The 19205-nt window shown below is 47.9% G+C and overlaps 6 protein-coding genes across 6 annotated transcripts; 4 read left to right on the top strand and 2 right to left on the bottom strand.

The window, feature by feature from the left end:
- Positions 1-3864: 3864 nt before the first annotated feature.
- BKA67DRAFT_573876 (ankyrin repeat-containing domain protein) lies at positions 3865-7257 on the bottom strand. The gene is made up of 7 exons (XM_046103381.1): positions 6743-7257; positions 6397-6689; positions 5976-6345; positions 5574-5912; positions 5440-5525; positions 3950-5298; positions 3865-3885 (listed from the first exon to the last, which is right to left on the bottom strand). The coding sequence occupies exons 1-6, from the start codon at positions 6869-6871 to the stop codon at positions 4284-4286; spliced, it is 2232 nt and encodes a 743-aa protein (XP_045956682.1). The 5' UTR covers positions 6872-7257; the 3' UTR covers positions 3865-3885; positions 3950-4283.
- Positions 7258-7413: 156 nt separating this feature from the next.
- BKA67DRAFT_573869 (uncharacterized protein) lies at positions 7414-8914 on the bottom strand. Its single transcript, XM_046103380.1, has 4 exons — positions 8651-8914; positions 8405-8593; positions 8101-8343; positions 7414-8023 (listed from the first exon to the last, which is right to left on the bottom strand). Exons 1-4 carry the CDS (start codon positions 8755-8757, stop codon positions 7648-7650), a joined length of 915 nt encoding a protein of 304 aa, XP_045956681.1. The 5' UTR covers positions 8758-8914; the 3' UTR covers positions 7414-7647.
- Positions 8915-9325: 411 nt separating this feature from the next.
- Positions 9326-10322, top strand: BKA67DRAFT_661144 (NUDIX hydrolase domain-like protein; the record flags this gene model as incomplete). Its single annotated transcript, XM_046107767.1, has 2 exons — positions 9326-9363; positions 9428-10322. The coding sequence occupies 2 exons, from the start codon at positions 9326-9328 to the stop codon at positions 10320-10322; spliced, it is 933 nt and encodes a 310-aa protein (XP_045956680.1).
- A 2692-nt stretch (positions 10323-13014) lies between these two features.
- Positions 13015-13854, top strand: BKA67DRAFT_538213 (uncharacterized protein; the record flags this gene model as incomplete). Its single annotated transcript, XM_046100445.1, has 1 exon — positions 13015-13854. One exon carries the CDS (start codon positions 13015-13017, stop codon positions 13852-13854), a length of 840 nt encoding a protein of 279 aa, XP_045956679.1.
- Positions 13855-14933: 1079 nt separating this feature from the next.
- BKA67DRAFT_661141 (family 76 glycosyl hydrolase) lies at positions 14934-16509 on the top strand (the record flags this gene model as incomplete). Its single annotated transcript, XM_046107766.1, has 4 exons — positions 14934-15024; positions 15086-15226; positions 15285-15880; positions 15937-16509. 4 exons carry the CDS (start codon positions 14934-14936, stop codon positions 16507-16509), a joined length of 1401 nt encoding a protein of 466 aa, XP_045956678.1.
- A 964-nt stretch (positions 16510-17473) lies between these two features.
- On the top strand, positions 17474-18865 carry BKA67DRAFT_520459 (FAD dependent oxidoreductase; the record flags this gene model as incomplete). The annotated part of the gene is made up of 1 exon (XM_046098186.1): positions 17474-18865. One exon carries the CDS (start codon positions 17474-17476, stop codon positions 18863-18865), a length of 1392 nt encoding a protein of 463 aa, XP_045956677.1.
- Positions 18866-19205: the final 340 nt, after the last annotated feature.

Genomic DNA, 19205 nt, shown 5'->3' with positions numbered 1-19205 from the left:
GCCTCATTGTAACGGCTTGCGAAGTAGTGGCCTCGGCGGTCAAGAGGCCAACACTGCCGCCGAAAAACGTCTTCATTGTTGATACAAGAAGAATATATTGGGGCCAAAGGTATGAAGAACATATACGACGTAATGTCAAATGAGTTGAATGAAGATGGGTTGGTGTGCTAGTTATGGCGATAATAATGCATGAGTATAGAGGTCTGGATTTCTTTGAGTCCATGATGACTTGCTACATTTGGCGACCAGAAAGCTCATGCTTATTGTAAGAAGGAGGTACGGATAGTTGTCCATATTAGCCTTGGTACTTTCAAGTCAACATTATTCGGTTACGACCAGACGAAGATCTCAGATATTTGAGACCTATACAGTCTCGCCAGCCAAAAACTTTACGGGCTTGGCAAGCGAGGTTCATAAGATCTCGGCAGTCAATACCTCTATGAAATGTAAGACCAAGCCACCTTTTTTCCTACATTAGCCGGTTCCTTCCCTTGAGCCGAAGAGGATCCCACCTTATTCTTTTTCTTAGTGAAAGAGGAATACTTAGAAGCCGATGGTCTCCTGCAACAGACGAACGATTGTAGCCACTGTTGCTGTGTATTTTGTCGAATACTGACTAAGGAAACTTTCCATCTCGGTATTTAGAGCTAGACAAGTTCATTAACTATCCGGGACCAATTATATCACTCGATTGATTATGACAATTGTACTATTGCACGATTTTCACTGCAGCCGTCGCGTGGCACTCCGCTCCAAGGTGATAGTACCTAATTGTACGGACTCTCGAAACCCGCTAATAAGACGTAGATGTAAATTTCGCCCTGGACAAATACTATAATAAATACGCGCAGAAGACCACTGCAGGTGCTTGGCTAGATGAACACCCATTTCGAGGTGTTGTGCCTGCTGATGCGGATGCTGTGTGGATGGCCGATTGAGACCGCTGTTGAGGTCAAAGTTCACTGCGTTGACAGATTGGTAACTAAGCCTCCATCGTTGGTCACAGATCTGCATGGTTGAGATAAGAAGCATAGCCTTTCATACGATGGTTGTCGCTGAGTTACTAACTGCATTGTAACATTAGTAACTAAGCAAGTAGATTCTGATCGCGGGCTATACCCACTTGTTGGTATTAGGAGCACAGCCACTCCATACGCTACATTGTAACGTTCGTGACTCTGTAGGCTCCCTTGAAGTGTTCTTTAGACTTCGTGTATCAGAATCCCGGTATCTCCTAAGAGGATAAAACAACTATCTTTACCTAATATTCCCAACGCAGTGTCTCGCTTAGCTCAAAAACTGCATTAGTCGATCGACTGCTTCCCTATAACATCGTTACCAAGACTTCAGTTGGAACTAATGGGCGCGTCGCTCTCCATCTTTTAGCAATCGGCACCTATCGTCATTTACTGTAAGTGTCTGGTACAGACTGTCAATACTATCCTGGCCACTCTAATGTATAAATTCTCAAAATTGAGGATTTACCAGCCCACTACTAGTAATTTTAATTTCTCGTGAGATATTACGGTGAGTTCAGTGGTTCATGCCAATTAATTGAGGTTGAGAGTATCATAAGGCGTCTACTCTGGTACCACTGGAAATGTAACCTGCGCATCGTCAAGCGGTTCCACACCAGAAACGCTGCTCTCAAAGTTCCGAGCGGCGACTCCTTCTAGACAGTGCCTCAGTCAGTATTTATCAATGATATTCTTGGCTCTTAAATTGCAAAGTCCAATTCTTGCCCCGCCACTATTAGCGATAGTCGGAGTGGCACTCATATCGGTATTTTCATTTTCCTTTTTGGATAAGAAACTTGAAAAGGACTGCTGGGGGTTTGGTTTGTGACGGTATGGAGGGAAAACATTAGAGGTGGCAGTTAAGATGGAAGTTGTCGGCCAGTGCGTTTTTGAAACGTATCTGGTTGTAACGTACGGACGAACCTATTATTCGCACTGGAACAAACATTCACAGAGACTACAAAGCTTAGCCTACCCCCACCCCCCTTGCAAGTTTGTGTTGTGGGTCGATACACCTAAGCTGCTCAACTGAGCTGTGTGCTTTGGGGGGTTTACTAAAGTTTTGATTGGCTGCGACCGTTGCCCTTAGCCATTGATTGGCTAGATCCGTTAACCCGAGCCATTTACTTAAACTGTATATAAAATTAATTCGCAGGCGATTTGAAATGCATTCTAACGTCTCTTTACTTGAATCGAAGGTATCTTTATCCCAATACAAAGGCATCGCGAAAATATCAAGTAGCTTGAGTGAACGGCTGCAGCCAATCAACATTCGTGACCCCTCATAGCACAGCTCAGTTAAGGTGTAGTATAGACCACCATAGCTCAGTTGACGAGTGAATTGCTCGCAGAGGGGAGAAAAATCCGACAGATCTCACCCAATCTACACCAAAAGGCTCTTATTTTAACTTGTAACAAAACATACAATATTAATTCAAAGAATTTTAGAAAACTAATGGATACCATCATAATCAGTTAGCAAATATAGTGAAATTATTAGATAAGTAGAAACCCTTGATCGGGATCCGTTATCGTATAAAATATAACGCAGATTACGCATGGAAAATTGCTGGAGGCTTATCCGAAGCCAACGGACGATTCTTAAGTCGTGATAAGCGTGAACTCACAAAGCTGATCAGATAGTCTATCGGTGATATCGATGTCGAGCTTAGAAAACATATCCTTTTACGCGTTTGTAATTGAACCATCTGAGGTTGTGAGGTTCTAAATTGGCCAGGACGTTGGCAATACTCGGGTGAGGTTAGCCACGAGAGTGGAGAGAGGAAGATGGCTCAAGGACAAGATAAGTTGTGCTTTTCGCCATTACAACAGAGTTTGACTCAGGGTCGCACTGCAAAATCAAGTAAGGCTATAGTAGTCATGAACAGAATAGCTCCTATCGTGCAAACTTCAGTAACATATTGTGAGATTGCTGGATGGTGCAGGGCGCAGGTTGTTTTGCAAGTTTGACTCTTTCAACAGGATTGAGCAGCCGATTAAATGTACCGACACGGGAACAGTAGTAAAGGGGCAACTAGTATCACCAATCTTACGTGGACAGGCCCAAGATCTTCCGAAATTCGCCGATGTATCCATCCGTGGATTCAGTGTAGTGTTTGACACTGTTACGCTCTTGAAAAAGTTTGGTTTATGCAGTTATTCTGTCTGCTCCCTCATGTAATTCGATTAGATTGGTTAATGTTGTTAGTACATGGTCTGACAGACGTGGTGTAAACCCCCAACAGCCCAATGCTCTCGAATAATAGAAAGTCCAGATCTTAGATTAGCAAAATCTGCTGCCGGCAAATCAATATGGAAATACCGGACAAAATGAAACGCGCTGCAGAAAATGGAGCAAAGTGCCACGTGAAGCAGTATGTATATTCGTCCACATAAATTCCCGGCCATTTTCTAAAGCAATTTGCAACCGTGTTCACTGTGGCCCAACAGGCCTCCGCAGACTCATCCCGGACGCTCGGGCACGGTTCAACCTTGACAGTTTGTCAGCACCGATTGGAAAGTGATATCGTAAAAAACCTCGTTACTCACTAGGTTGATGGAATCGCTGATGAGCTCATACGTTGATTAGGATCAGGACAGAGCTTATGTAGGCTTGATGTAGAGGATACCAGTATTCAAGCCTCTTCTGAACCTCCGGGGACCTGCTAAAGCACAAAAAGAAAAGGGGAGGAGCGGGAGGGTGGGAAACCATGTCAATCGATTCAATCGATCTAATCAATATGGGCGTGATATTGGATAAATATACATGTCTCTGATTGTGGGTTAAATCAATTGATCAGTAAACTCCTTGTTGAGATTGTTAAAATAATGACTTCGTTGATTAATCGAGTAGCCTGCGTGGAGTTGTCTTGTCCTCCTACTGTCAGCTCTGCAACTCGTCTTCGCTGCAGACTTCGCCAGGGTTGTTGTACCTCAGAAGGATCCAGGCGTCGACACGCTCTTCGACCCCACCTGCGCCAAACTATTCGTCATCGACGTGCGTAATATAGCGCGCTCATGGGGACCGATGTAGCCTCCAGCAATTTCGACACCAAGCGTTGTCCAAGCTACTGACCATGATTCTCAATGCCAGCCCAGATGCGAAGTACTGAATTTTGATCATTGTCGCACTCACCGAGGTCGATAACAACTTTGTCAAGTCTGTTGTTGCGGAGTTGGCCATTCAGCCCGCTTCCGGTATCGGCGTCCTAGCATTGGAGAAAGCTCTCGCGATTATCATTATCGTCTTCCTTTTTGCCGGCATGTTCATACTGGTGGAGAATTGTGGGCGATTTCGCTGACTGGACCAAGTGGACAGTCAAAAAACTCGTCTTCATCTCCAATATCCAGTATACAAGTCTCGCTATCAAGCGGGCGGAATCTGCTCTGTACAACCCTCAGTAAACGATGAAAGGCTATTCCGGCTTCTATCCTTGTATCGATTTCCTCCTTCAATGTCAGAGGCCGTAAGTATGTAAAAAGTTCCAAAGCTGTCTTATCACGGTTGTCGACACCATCCGGATCGAGATCAGTGTTGGGAGGTATATTTTGCGTGAGGGCGTCTATCGTATCCTCGCTTCCATACTGTGCAGCATAGTGAAGTGCGTTCATGCCATGCCTGTCGCGGAGAGTTAAGCTCGCACCGTGTTGAAGCAAGATCCAGATCAAGTGACTGTGGCCCCAGTATATGCACAGCATCAATGCGGTCTGCTCGAGAACCGAGTCCGGGACGTCCACATCGGCCCCGTACTTGAGCAGCATTTCAGCGTGTTGCGGCTGTCGTCCATGTATAGCACCATGGAGAGGCGTTCTTCCCTTGATGTCTAATCCATTTACCCACCGTGCCAACTTGGGGTTTGTCGAGGCGTGGCTGGTACCATACGGCTTCGTGGCAGCTTCTAGAAGCACTTCCAACGATTCCAAAAGCCCGTACGCTGCAGCGACGTGTATAGGAGTTTGCTTTCTGCTGTCAGCAATCTCTACAGATGCGTTGTACGCAAGCAGAGTCTTAAGGTGGTCAGGGTTGTGACGAATCGCTGCCCAGAACAGCGGTGTTCGTCCATGCGAGCACTGCACGTCAATCTCAGCTGTGGTAAGTCGCAGGTATGAGTCTAAATCAATCTCTGAGAGTCCAAAAATGATCCTATGGAGAGGGGTGAGGCGCCGTTTGACTAGATCATCGCCATCATCGAGCAGCGCCTCGAACGGAGACTGCATGGCTGATTTGTCCCCTCGGCGGTCATTCTGGAGAAGGTAATTCCAAAGCAGATCGATGGGTGAGCTTCTTGATGTCAGCAAGGCATCATAATTGTTCTTCAATGACCATAGTGTAGACTTTTGTTACAACGGTGCTGGAAGTCTCCATTGAGCGGGGAGCTGTGCCGAAGGGCGTAGCAGTACTGATCCAGACATAACAACTTACATCGAAAATCTGTCTTCCACTCTCGAATCTGCACCTAGTGACATCAGGAAAGCGCATGCTTCTGGCTGCCTAGCAGATATCGCCAACTGGAAATTTCAGCATGACGACAAGCCGGAATAAGAGTGCCTACTCACATGGATCGGAGAACGACCCTCGGTATCGTTGACGTCGAATATTGAGCCCTTTCCTTCAGAGAAATATCTCTGCATGCCGGGAATATTGCCTTTCTGGGCAAGGATAAAGATTTCAGAATCTGACGACACAACCTTGGGTATCCGGATCATGGGACTTCCATGGTCGTAACTGTTGGAGTCACTCATAAAGAAGATCATTCTGGATACGAGCCATCGTGGAAAGAAGTAAGAGACCTTTACTAGTACTCGGCGTCCACTTTTACAGGATCGTTCGCTGCATGCGTTTGAGTTGAGCAGGGGGATGCCCGAGTAACCAACGAAGAGCTGCCCGACGAGTTTCTATTGAAGACAAACCTAGTTAGCATTGTATCCCATGTCTGAGCAGATCATTGTGCCGCGTACCTTTGCCCAGGCAGGATATTGTAAAACGGCCATGCGATGGCAACTGCATGGGCAAGCTGCAGCGCATGCCTTCGGCGCCTGAACAGTTGTGCGAAACTCGATAGGCTGCTGGTATTGGGTGCTAAGAGACCCAGGGCCTGAGCATGTGTCATTACGTCGAATGACACGTCCATTATGTTGTCTGGCTTCCATATCATCGTCCAAGGTTTGCTGAATATGCTGCATAAGAGGCGCAAAGGTCAACAGCGTATCATTAATGGCCGCGAGACCACGCTGTGACTTGCTTTGTTCGTGGAGCCTGCTCTTCTCAGTCCGTGCTGCTGCAACGGCTACAGCGCGAAGCTCGGTACGGAAATGAACATTCTCAGTTCTAGATTACCTCGTTAGCTGCTGGAAGTACTTCGGATGAGAATTTTCTTACGCTGAGATGATGAGCAACGCATCGTTGACATTGACGCGCAGCTCTCTAAGTGAGATGAGGAGTCGTTGAGCTTTCGAGCCATGCTTTAACCATGCACGCTTAGAGAATTCTACGTTAGTCTTTTCATCATCGTGGTCGATTGATAGCAGTTTTATCAGATTTTCCAACTGGGACATGGGATCTTTGAGTCGGTCGAGGAGGCTGTGTAAGAGTTTCTCGTCATCTGGGTTCCCCAGACAGGACCTCGTGATCAGATGATCGACTTTAGCAAACACGGAGTTGATTTCCGCCAGCTACGAATGTGGTTACTGGTGTATCATCTGAATGTGGATTGCACGCACCGTACCTCATTGTTCAGCTGCAGAACCTGTTCTGGAACATGACGCAACTGGACGAGTTTGCGCATGCCCTTAGTAAGTACAACAGCCAGCTGGCTGACAGCTATAGAAGACGCCGTGATCGAAAGAGGATCCATATTATTCTATTATACCGGCTTGAACAAATGGTTCCACAAGAGAATGATTTGAGCTTGGTTACTGCAAATGACAGTTGCTGAATTAGAGGTCCCGAAACTGGGTCTGCCGTATAAGGCTACCTGTTACAGCTGTATTCCAAATTGAGGTCGCACATCCTGGCCAATTCAAACAGAAGGTCTGAGGTTTATGCATAGAGTGAGCATAAAAGGCTTGAAAGAATCGCGCAAGTGTGAGGAAAGCCATTCGTCTTCGCTGCCACCAGGCTGATTGGAGAGAAAGGGGGTGTGCTCGAAGCCTTACTTTTCGCATCTGACCAGTCCATTTCCAACATGGAAGCGCAAGGCTGTATCACCGGACAAGGGGCTGCATCACACCATGTATCCGCAGCAGCTGCAGTGGTCATAAAGTGGTGTGTCTGGTGTGTAGTGGGGCGCGAACGAGGCGTCCTGACCAAGTTGCAAACGTGTCAAAAGGCTATTGGATAGCGATGCAGCAAAGAGTAAATCAGGTTAGCCTAACCAAGCCTAGGAAACACGAAAGCTCTCGATTAGGCTCTTGAATATGATGATGAACATCCTTTAGACGCGTTCGTCAAGAGTCGCTCTAGACTAGTATCAAACTGTGCAAACTCCGTAAACTGCATGGTAACTGTGGCCGCTATACACCAAAAACAAAAGTCTGGTCGAGCGTGGGTATTCAGTCGTCCCTGGAGAATTACTGTATAGTACTGGCGTGTCAAGATTGTCCGTCTTGTGTTGTCACAAGTGCCTTATATTCACAAACCCGTATCATTAAAGAAAACCAGCGACCTAAGTTCTATGCTCTCCCTCGTCGGGTCAGCCGCAGTATCCGGGTTGATGAATGCCGAGTGAGGGCACCGCCTTGCGGTACTTCCATCATCCAACGAGTCGAAGCATTTGAAAAGAAGAACTTCATCTGGTTCCATCTTGTCAACAAAGTACCATTTCTCGTCTGGACTATATCGCAGGTAACAAGCCTCGAATTCATCGCCACCAGAGAGATCACCATACTGGCCATTACCGTTCCGCGGTAGTATAGCGGTGACAGGTATCAGATCATCGTCTTTTACACTGGCGCTGTCGCAGATAGCGAGGGGGTCTTTTGCAATGGGTTTAATTGGTCGCCAAAGGCTGCGCATGCGTTGATGAGCTTTTGCAAGGGATATTAAGCAGCGAAGGCACTTTTTATAAAGCTGTAAGCTACTTACTTGATAATGGCCCAACGCGCTTGAGATAGCTCCTTTCCTAGCTCGTGATCGAAGTTATCCTGTAAGATTCGCAAAGCGCCCTTCTCCGAGAAATCAACATGGATAAATCGAGCAGGAACGGCTGACTTTATCGGGGCATTGCCGTCCTGAAGGGATGGGTCATCATTCACAGCGGCTTCCACTTCCTCTCGGGAATCACGACGGATCATGTGAGAGAAGGTATGAACCTTTCTCGCTCCGGTGCTATGATGAATAATTAGCGACCCAGCCTCGACTCGATGTTGTTCTTCAAGTCGGGGCGTACAGATCCTTGATAAGCTGCTCAGTCTCCGGATACACAAGCCGCTTTACCTGGTTATCATCGAGGAAGTCATTCTCTATACTGATATGCTTGTGATATTGGAAGCCGTTGGATTCTAGGATGAAGTGATTTTCTTGACCCCGGATATCGTAGATTGGAACGCTGTGGGTTTCGTACTTGCGTCGGTAATAGCTGGATGGAGTCTTTAATATAAAATCAGGATTCATAGCGGCTTTCTGTGGGACATACCTAGATGTGCCTACTTGGTAGAATGTATGCCCGCCTTTCGCTGGGTCAAGGTAGTAATTCAGATCTGCGATTACGACTTTGCCGGTCGTCCTGGCGTTTGAGCCCATGGTCCGTGGCGTTCGCAACGATCAAGATATAAGCTCGCAAGGGAATTACGACAGCGGAGCAAGAGAAGTAACACAGCCCGACCGCATAATGTAAACACAAATAAACTACAAGATATTACATACTAAGACTTGTGCATCAGCCAACTTTTTTTTGTTGGCGCAGTGGTACCTGCGATAACATATCGAGAGTCTCACGCCTTCTCAGCCAAAAATGCGGGGAAACGGAAACGGTACCCGGAGACTCCCAGGCTTGCCAGGCTCTTGAAAGCCCCGCACACGGGGCCGTAGGCGGAGTACAGTAGTTTAGGTTAGCTGCATTGCCTGCCTCCGACGAGTTGGTTAGACGTTCTCGAACGGCAGCTAAAATATAACAATTATACTAAGCTAGGTAAGGCAATGATAGAAAGCAGCAGGAAGCATACATCTTGCTCGGCTAGTCCAGCTAACCCCCTCCCCAAAAGCTCCTTTCGTCCCCTCCATGTCTCCTCCCCAAATTACGTGTGGGTCTGCCTTATCAATTCTACACCATAACACGTAAACAGATTGTGTCTAACGAGCGCTAAGGATCATGAAGACCTACCTTGAGCTGGCGCAAGAGGTCAACGGGTGAGGAACTCCAACGAACGAAGCTACCTCACTTGCAATTTCGTGCCTACTAAACCCATTAAAGCTTCCCAGACAAGTTGCACGAGCCGGAAGCTTACGCCGCTTTCACCAAAGACTACTATGCATTCCGTCTTGCCAAATTCCGCTGCAACTTTGGACTACTACCTTCACATGTCGCTACAGCCTTCAAATGGCCAGAGTTCTGGTCCGTTGACCACAATGAGCGCACCTTGACCCTCAACCGGGGAGACAATGCTGAGGACAGATCCGCCGCGTTCGCTGAGACCTTGAACCTCATGATCCAAAGCTCCGAGGTGAAAGCACTCAAGGCATTGCGACATGAGAACCTCCCCATCTTCGGCCCTGATGGAGACGTGGCCCTTAACATCGATCGGGCTGCCATTATCCTCTTTGGAGGCGTCGTCTACGGTGCACAGCTGCTTGCCTACGTACGTACAGAGCTGGGAATCAGGTATTGGGTTCCCACGCGATCTCAGACCAAGAAGTCTTACCCAAACATGCTTGACGTCACCGTCGCCGGTGCCCTGGATAGTGGGGAGACTCCGCTAGAGGCACTTGTGAGAGAGGCCGAGGAAGAAGCTGCTCTACCTCAGGACTACGTACGAGCGAATTTGAAGCCGTACGGTCTTCTGTCCTTTCATCTACCCACAGACGCCAATGGAAAACCGGGACATGGACCACAAGTACAATACGTCTATACCATCGAACTTCCTGCAGACATTATTCCTACACCGTCAGATGGGGAGGTAGATCATTTCGAGCTGATGGCCCTAGAGGAGGTACAGGATGCTCTTCTTGGAGGGAAGTTCAAGACAAACATAGCTATGACCTGGATCGCCTACCTCATCACATTGGGCAAGCTTAATGCGGAGAACGAGAAAAACCTCTATGCTATTACCTGCCATCTTCATCGGAAGCTGGAGTTTCCCACGAGATAATACTAGATTGCGGCGTGGTGTCTGTGCATGTACAGACCCTTAAACTAGTAAGGTATCCATATACGGCAAATTTGCCGATGTCTAACTTAACTTCCTATATCGTACGTAAAGGCATTGACAATCTCGTTCGCCCGCTCTGTGGTGTAATTTGCACGAAGGATTCTATTGAAAACCCAGCACGTAGGCAAAGCTCTAGAGGAGGATTTACTGGTAGAAAATGGTCCTGGAAGACTTCGCCCGGAAACTTGGAGGATCTTGCATGATTCTCTAATACTAGGAGACAGAATACATGCAATTATCCAGGTGATACTCGAGCAAGTAGGAACAATTCTGGACTCACAAGCGGTCGTCAAACACAGGACAGCATAAAAATGGTTGTGCATATCCACTTGGTAACTTGCGGCATACCCTCGTCAGTACTTGTCACTTCATAGAAGCCTAGGACGACCAAGGCTTACAATTTCAGTACGCACCAGGAGCCCTGGTCACCAGTCCACTACCACTTGTTGCCCTGAGCCATAGTGGCTATAATAGCAGCCATGCAAATGGCATCGTTTCCAGCAACTGTACATTTGAGTATGAGGCCAGTTGACACATCACGCTACTGCAGCTATTACGGCTCTATCCAGTTTCACACTTACAAAATCCGGTCCAGATAGACTGGGAGTTCCCCTTTTCCTCAACCTTGATCTCTCCGTACTGGTCATCGCTGTCATCGCCTTCGACGTTGAAATCGTCGCCGGAGCCGATCAGCTCGTGCTAGATGTTGTAAGCCTAGATGGTATTAATGTTAACACGAGTGTTGTTGGAATTTTTGCTGTTGCTATTCTTGAAGCCTTCGAAATTCACACAGACGCAGTAGTTGGACGAGGAGGACTGAGATGGGGGGAAGCATCGAATCGACAAACTCACAGGTGCCTTAGGCGACATTGATGGTACCGAATGTAGTAGCTATGTTGACTGAGATGAGAGATGTCTAAAGTTTGAGCGGCGAGAAATTTATGAGATTAAGGAAGGTGAAATTATGGTGCCGCTGAATTTGCTGTCTTGACTGCCCTCTAGAATCGTGATTTGGGAATGTCTTATATAGTTGAACAAAGAAGACACGTTTCATGACTTACTAAATTCTCCCTGTGAATATAGCGAGCATCCTCTATATGAAGGTTCGGAAAGCCTGAGCTCTTGACACCTATAATCCTCCTCCCTAGATCGCAAGGTGAATAGATTGAGGTCATTGGTATGGCGCAGTATTTCTTCTTGAAATGGCGTGAAAGCATACATCCCTTCGCCATATATCACATCCAAGAAACCAAGCAGGCAGTAAGCGACGTCCGCTCTGGTTGTTTCTACGTGGGCCGCCCATGAAATCCTCTTCGCAACGGTAAGGATCTCCAGAGATTTCGGATAATCATGTGTTTAGGTGGGCCGAAGATGTCCATATCGATGTGCGTGATAGAGCATATCTTTTTTGAGACAGTCAAGGTCACCATTCCCCTCGAACCCCCCCTTTCCCTATTCCATGGCGTTCAGCTCCAACTTGGTATTTTTCAGAACGATCTGCCTGTTGAATTTCCCGTTGAGGTGTTTTTGCAGTGACAATCAACATCGAGGTCGCGTTAATCGGCCATGGATCTACGAGGATTATTACGAGTATGTCCGAAGAAGGTATATGGCGGTCCTCTCAGCCTTGACGGTTGTGACAACCTTGACTCCAGACCGGAACCAAGCCCGCAAGCACTTCTGGCAGTGACGTTCGACCTCCACCGGTTTCGATCAACGTGCTCAGTGCCTCAACTCCCGAGTTCAAGACAACTGTGGCCAACAACAGCAAGGGCAGTTCTTGAACTGTAGTAGGCTAAATGCCATATTCAAGAGACTAGACCCTTAATCAAGGATTGCGGGGCCACGAACATCACATTGGCGCCGCATCGCTTGGACTTGAGGCCAAATTGGCACCTATTGCCACATTCAGCGCCATAGGACCACTAGATTAAACAAAACAAGATGTGTACCCAGTTCCCTCGGCTTCAACTCAAGTCAAGCGGGTCCGTCGAGACTGAACGTGCGAGGGATTCTAAAAGCGTTATACTGGCCGACGTTCGACCACAATTGCTTAGGAGAGAAAGTAAAGAAGTGCTGAGATTGTGAGCACAGGATAATGAAGCGATACAGATTGATGTTATTTGGTTGTGAGGAATGAGGAATAGAAGATTGAACGGGAAGATGTGTCGATGAGATTAAACAACGAAGTTTCATTCTGGTAGTAATGGTTTCCTGCAAGATATAAGAGAGACGAGTACGAGGTAGAGTTTCATCGACGGTACATAATTATGTGGGTATAATGCGAATCACTGATAATGGAAGCAATTATGCAGGTTGATAGAAGTTGGACAGGCAAGCTACATGCTCTGGCCTGTTGCTGTGAACTCGACCTATGTTCCCGAACGGATTCCGTAGTTGCTCTCAACAGTACCAATGCTGCCTGGTAGAAGCAATACCCCGCTCGAGGCAAAATGTCCCCATTGTCCAATCACCATTTAGATTGACCATCAGAATGGGTTCTAGTCTTTCCTCAGTCCTCAGACAATGCCATGTGACAATCGTCCGAGGTACCACAGTATTCAGACGTTATAAAGGCAGCAGCGTAACTGGATAAGTCTCAGCTACATACTGATTAAGAGTAATAACCATCATGGCGACACGATTTCCCGCCGTTGATCGGCAAACATATCAGAAACGAGTTGATGAGCTCCGCTCACGCGAAAAATCTCATACTCGGGAAGGAGATGCAATCGCCGCTGCACGGCGCCGTCTTCCTATGGTCGAGGTAGATGCCACCACAATTCTGATCGGAGAAAATGGCGAGCTCACACTGCTTGAAGCCTTCGAGGGGCGCACACAACTATTCGCATCGTACCATATGTGGTATACTGGCCTAGAAGCAGCTGATCAGTGCGAAGGCTGTACATTCAACACCGGCCAAGCGCTTGAGTTGTCATACCTTCATTCGCGAGACGTCACTTTTGCAGTCTTCTGCCAGGGCCCGTTTGAAGAAAGCAATCGTTATCGCGAGTTCATGAACTGGAAGATGCCATGGTATTCAGTGCCCAATAAGTCATATAAGCAGCTCGCTATTGCAAGTCCACACAACTTCGGCATGAAGGCGTGTTACTTGCGAGAGGGTAAACGCGTATTTGAGACGTACTGGACCACTGGACGAGGTTGTGAGCCAATGAGCGGCAGCTACGGCATGCTTGATATGACCATATACGGGCGGCAAGAGCTGTGGGAGGATTCGCCAGAGGGTTGGCCTAAACTATATCGAGGAAACAGTGACCAATTTCGAAGCGAAAACGAGCCGACAATGATTACCCGAGCAGGAATCAAAGGGCGTCCGAGTCCTCAATGGGCGCGGCTTGCTACTACACCAGCTGGTGACCTTGGCCATAATCATGATCCTGTGGCTGAACATTGCTGTCCCTCTGTCGCCGTTACAGGAGTGAGGTTAGGTGCAGACAAGATACAAACATGAAGTTGCGCATCCAATGCTATAGTATGATACTACGTGAACGATTGGCGGAATAGGCCATGTCAATATAGGATCACAAATAGTGGCCACTCGTTTGGAATCGAACAAGATAGATTGCTCACTGCAATTTGACGGAAATCAAGGTGTGGCTGAACTCGATTTGATAACCACAAACACGTCTTACGGAGTGAGTTGATGCCGTGGTTAATGGATAACGCATTTATGAGTGCGCATGTTGTTAACTAATAATACATATTTATCGCATGCAATTGAAAGGTTTCTGTCTCGATCTCCATTGCGATGTATGAATGTTTTCTGAATGTTTTTCTAGAACCCTCCGCCAACCAGTTTGACTCCTTTTGTGGGGACCGGATGGCCGGCGTTGGGGTAATTTAAGCTTATCCTAAGGTAGTCAACCTTTGTGGCGGGACGTGGCCAGACTTCTCTGGCCGCCGAATACGAGAAAACGCTCAGGCAGAGGACATATTAAAACAACCACGGGGTGTATCAGTGAGATAGATCAGTGAGGTAGCGATGAAATTGATCGAACGCTCACGACAAAGACCTATTAGTATGAAATATGTTTCATGTCCAAGACTATGATCCAATCAACAGATCCTGTCAAGTCAGTGGCCCGCGTCCCATGGAAGATGGACATGTGCCTCAAGGGGTATCATCAGACCTGTGGGGCAAGACCTAGTCAGGCTAGCTTCCGACTTGTTAGGATAACAGGGATGAATGAGAGGGTCAAGCGATGGTTCGCTGTACGCTGGTCCTTCGCAACTATTGATGGAGCTGCTAGAAAAGAGGTAGGCAAGCAGGCAAGGTACGAAATCTGCGCCTCTCGTATGTTGATTTCAGGCACCAAAATTAACAGCTCGCGACTATCCGGATCCGCTTGACTATGTCTGGATCTTGGCATTTGGGAAGTGCTGCTCCGCCACAGCAACGATCTGATGAGTAGTTGCTGACGCTCGTATTCCGGCCCATCGTCTTGGCGATGTCTCTTTCCTGTTCAATTCAATCAATGTCGTGTTGAAACACATTGTCGTCGTCACCAAGGCGACTAGACAGTGTTCGCGATGCTTCGCTCTTCGATATTGGCATTTGCCGGCCTCATATGGGCGCCTAGCCAAGTGCTTGGTGCCCTTGAGGTTAACTTGGACGACACAGGTATGTCGCGCCCAGTACACTGGGCCCGCGAACCGTTGCGCTAACCGGCGTTGGACCGCAGAATCTATCAAGCAGGCAGCTCTACAAGTCGCCGAGCAGATGATGTCATTCTATACTGGAGATCAGCCCGGCCATGTGCCCGGTATTCTGCCAGGACCTCCGCCTGACGGTGATTACTACTGGTGGATTGGCGGTGCAATGTGTAAAAGCCCGGCCCGACAATACTGGAGGTGGCGGCCTTGTTGCTAACGCGATGTCAGGGGGTACACTGTTGGATTATCGGTTCTTCACCAGCGACAAGAGATATGATGACCGGATTATGCAGGCCATGACCTTTCAGGTGGGCGACCAACAAGATTATATGCCAGCCAATTGGTCGGCATCGATGGGAAATGATGATCAAGCCTTTTGGGCACTCTCTGCTCTCATAGCTGCCGAAACCGGCTTCACCAACCCTCCAAACGAGACGGGACTGGACTGGCTGGCACTCGCTCAAGCTGTCTTCAATGAGCAGACCGATCCCAAACGACGAACATATGAAGGAAGCTGCACAGGCTTGCTACGATGGCAAGCGTATTGGTACAACAATGGTTATGACTACATTAACACTATCGCCAACACATGCTATTTCAATATCGGCGCTCGTTTGGCACGCTACTTTAACAACGAAACACTTGTTGGAGTGGTGGGCGAGACATATGACCTGCTTAGGGGTGTCAAATACATTGACGATAAGGGCAATGTTTATGATGGTGGTCATGATTCAAACAACAAGGATTGCAAGGATATCAACCCGTTCCAGTTCTCGTACAACCCTGCCCTTCTTATTCAAGGATTGGCGCATCTTTATAACATGGTAAGTTAACCTTTCATGGAGTTGCGTGCGACTTATTGACTGACGGCACATCAAAGTCCAATGGCGCAGATGAATGGAAATCGAAAATTGACCTTCTATTACCTCGTACGCTCGAATATTTCTTCCCGAATGGTTCGGCGATTGAAGTCGCCTGCGAATTTGCCGGGACATGCACAGTAGACATGCTATCCTTCAAGGGGTTTCTGCATCGATGGTTACAGTCTACTTCGTTCTTGGCCCCTTACACTGCCGAAAAGATCACGCCTTTGCTTCGTTCATCAGCGCAAGCTGCTGTCAACCAATGCACCGGCGGAAGCAGCGGCCAAATGTGTGGTTTCAAATGGGCATCCGGTTATTTCGACAGTGGAGTTCCGGGCAAAGAAACCGGTGCAATGCAGCAGATGAGTGTACTTGGTGCTCTAATCAGTCTGCTCCCACATCCCAACGATGGACTTCTGACGAACACGACTGGTGGAACGAGTAAAGGCGATCCAAATGCTGGTTCAGATTTGGAGGATCATTTGCCAAAGCTGCGTGATATCACAACAGGAGACCAGGCTGGTGCTGCTATTGTCACCATCATTCTGGTCATCGGTGGTGGATTGACATATTTCTGGCTGGGCGTATGAGCCAAGCAAGCCGTCGCAAAAAGGGTGTATCATCAGGAATAATAGCATCATTCGCACATACTGCATATATCCCAGTTGTTCGATTCTACACCACAGTGGCTGGTTCTGTATCGCCACTGGTTTCCATGAATAATTTTCACATAAGCACAGGCAGCCGATTAGGTTTTGCAAGGAAGCCTCATGTTGCCCAATCGGCAAGCAGTAGTCTAGAAGCAAGGATTGGCGCAGTCGCCTCCAGGCTTGCTATCGCTGGCGCAAGCGGACAAATATGTCGACATCACCCTACGATCTCACTGTGCTCTCTAACAGTATCTCTAGATCATAAACTGGCTTTCGGTGGCTGATTCTTCTTATCCCGCATTATGAGACTTGATGGCAGATTAACTGCAAGTTTGAGAGCGGACCAATTCATTGCTATACTCCTACCTGATTGGGTTGAGACAACCAGTAACCAAACAATCTCATTTACCGCCAATCAGGCCATGCCGAATTCTTACCAGATTTCCTCAGACGGGTCGAGACGCGCAAGCAGCTCCGTCGCATACATGCATTGGGGCTATAAGGTAATAAGCGCACGACCGGGAATGCTGATGGCAATCTAGCAGCCTATTCTTCTTTAATCGTGATTGGTGAAAGTACTTTCATTGACGACCCAATCGTGCAAGATGATTGTTGTTTCATCCGCGCTAGATAACCAATGGCAGGTAGGTGCCAGGTCAATACATGAACGCCAAACCTCCAAAGGTTAACGGGTAGCAAGAGGGCAAGGATGGCAGTTTCGCCGCAAAGTGGTAAAGTGATCTGCAGCTTACAATCCCTGCTATTCGTGGAGCATATGAAGACAAGCTATTTAGACGGCGGGAGACCCGACACAATCTTTGAGCGAAGTCAGGAGACAGGCAAACAAATATACTTGTATGACAAAGCGTTTGTTTAAGGCTTGTGCGAGATACCAACGAATAAAATGGGTGGCGGTAACTATCATTCGGGTCTACCAGTCCCAAATCCAACCACATCTTACTGGCAAATTCCACCGCATCGGATAGCGGAGCATCGGACGACGACGCAATTACCTACGGACACGCTCTTTGACTATGTTATTGTCGGCTCCGGGATCTCTGGGGCGGCTATTGCTTACAAGTTATTGTCCAGGGACCCATCACTATCAATCTTGATGCTCGAGGCGCGCACCGCTGCGTCTGGGGCATCAGGTCGAAATGGTGGTCTTTGTCGTTCTGGCTGGTGGTTGAACTACAAGACGTACCTGGAAGCCTACGGCGAAGACGAAGCTCTCAAGTTCGAGCGACTAGAAGAGGAAAATGTGCAAGACATGGCTAGTTTTGTGCGTGAGCATGATGTTGACTGCGACTTTGAGGATATCGAGACCGCCGACGTCTACTTGACAAAATCAGAGTGGGCAAAGATCAAGGAGGTCCTCGCTCTTAGAGCAGAAGTCAGGAAGCGAAGACCTGATGCTGTGCCTTTGGGAGACAAAAAAGTGTTTGAGGGTGAAGCGGCAGCACGGCGCGTTGGTATCCAGAATGCTCTTGGTGCTGTGTTATACCCTGCACATACCCAGAATCCTTATCTCCTGGTCTGTAAGATGTTGGAACTTGATCTAGAAATGGGGCTTAACTTGCAAACAAACACGCCTGTTTTAGAGATACACCAGACATCATCAGAGTCAGGGAACACGACCATTTGGGAGGCCATGACTGATCGTGGTACGGTTCAAGCGAAGCAGGCCATATTGGCTACGAATGCTTTCACGAGCGTGCTTCATACCAGTCTCGCTAGGACAGGGTTTATTTGGCCTGGAAGAAGCCAGGTTAGCGCGATTCGTCCGGGCAGTAAAGTTGGCGACAATCCAGCTATGCGACTGGTTGTAGCGTTAAACGACGTACATTCTGGCGATTACTTCCATCAGCGAGCAGTTGGTCTGAAGGGTGCAGGTGACATTCTATACGGCGGTGGTCGATTTCTTTCGCCTAACAAGGAAAAGGGGATTGCAGACGATTCCAAGGTCAATCCTAGAATTGCGGAGTATCTAAAGCATGCCGCTGCCAACTACTTTGGTCGCGAGACATGGGGTGATGAAGGAGATCAAATAAGGGATTGGTCGGGTATCACTTGCTATACCCGTGATACATTTCCACTTGTCGGTGAAGCACCTGGCGAAAAAGGTCTGTGGATGTCTGTGGGGATGAATGGGCATGGCATGGCGATGGCGTTCCGTAGCGCTGAAGCGCTTGTCCAGATGATCACGACTGGCAGAGAACCAGAGTGGTTTCCCAAGTGCTTCAGACTCGCAAGAGCGTGGTCTGATTCCAAAGTTCATGTGCCACAATTGACTTAGACAATAGGTCGCAGTAATCGGCAAATATTTGGTACAGAGACATTTGACGGTCGCTACCAAGGCCAAAGACAGGTATACGCGGCCACAGAAACGGATGCCCCAAAATTAAACAGATATTAACGATTCCTTTCAATGCCGTGTATCGACTCTCTAGGTTTGCAGAAGTGCATAGCATCCACGAGGTTCCCAGGGAACATCATACTTGACCAAGCACCGCAGTACCATGCGCCCGAATGCGAGATCAAGTTTGTGATGCATTACCACATATGCCAGCTCCAATACTGCCCTAGCACCCCTTTCCTGATCATGAACATGCCCATCTTGAGAAAAACCAGCATGA

Source organism: Truncatella angustata (genome assembly GCF_020726525.1).
Source record: "Truncatella angustata strain MPI-SDFR-AT-0073 chromosome Unknown BKA67scaffold_6, whole genome shotgun sequence".
Lineage (NCBI taxonomy): Eukaryota > Fungi > Ascomycota > Sordariomycetes > Amphisphaeriales > Sporocadaceae > Truncatella > Truncatella angustata.
This window is presented reverse-complemented; position numbering and strand designations above follow the sequence as displayed.

What these genes read in the sequence shown, in the direction of transcription:
- BKA67DRAFT_573876 (XM_046103381.1), bottom strand. Translation starts at nt 6,871, where the DNA reads ATGGATCCTCTTTCGATCACGGCGTCTTCTATAGCTGTCAGCCAGCTG. An exon ending in TTCTGCAGCTGAACAATGAG is followed by an intron (nt 6,690 to 6,742) that starts GTACGGTGCGTG and finishes CCACATTCGTAG; the next exon opens with CTGGCGGAAATCAACTCCGT. An exon ending in AATATCCTGCCTGGGCAAAG is followed by an intron (nt 5,913 to 5,975) that starts GTACGCGGCACA and finishes TGTCTTCAATAG; the next exon opens with AAACTCGTCGGGCAGCTCTT.
- BKA67DRAFT_573869 (XM_046103380.1), bottom strand. Translation starts at nt 8,757, where the DNA reads ATGGGCTCAAACGCCAGGACGACCGGCAAAGTCGTAATCGCAGATCTG. An exon ending in TACCAAGTAGGCACATCTAG is followed by an intron (nt 8,594 to 8,650) that starts GTATGTCCCACA and finishes GACTCCATCCAG; the next exon opens with CTATTACCGACGCAAGTACG. An exon ending in GAGCAGCTTATCAAGGATCT is followed by an intron (nt 8,344 to 8,404) that starts GTACGCCCCGAC and finishes TATTCATCATAG; the next exon opens with CACCGGAGCGAGAAAGGTTC.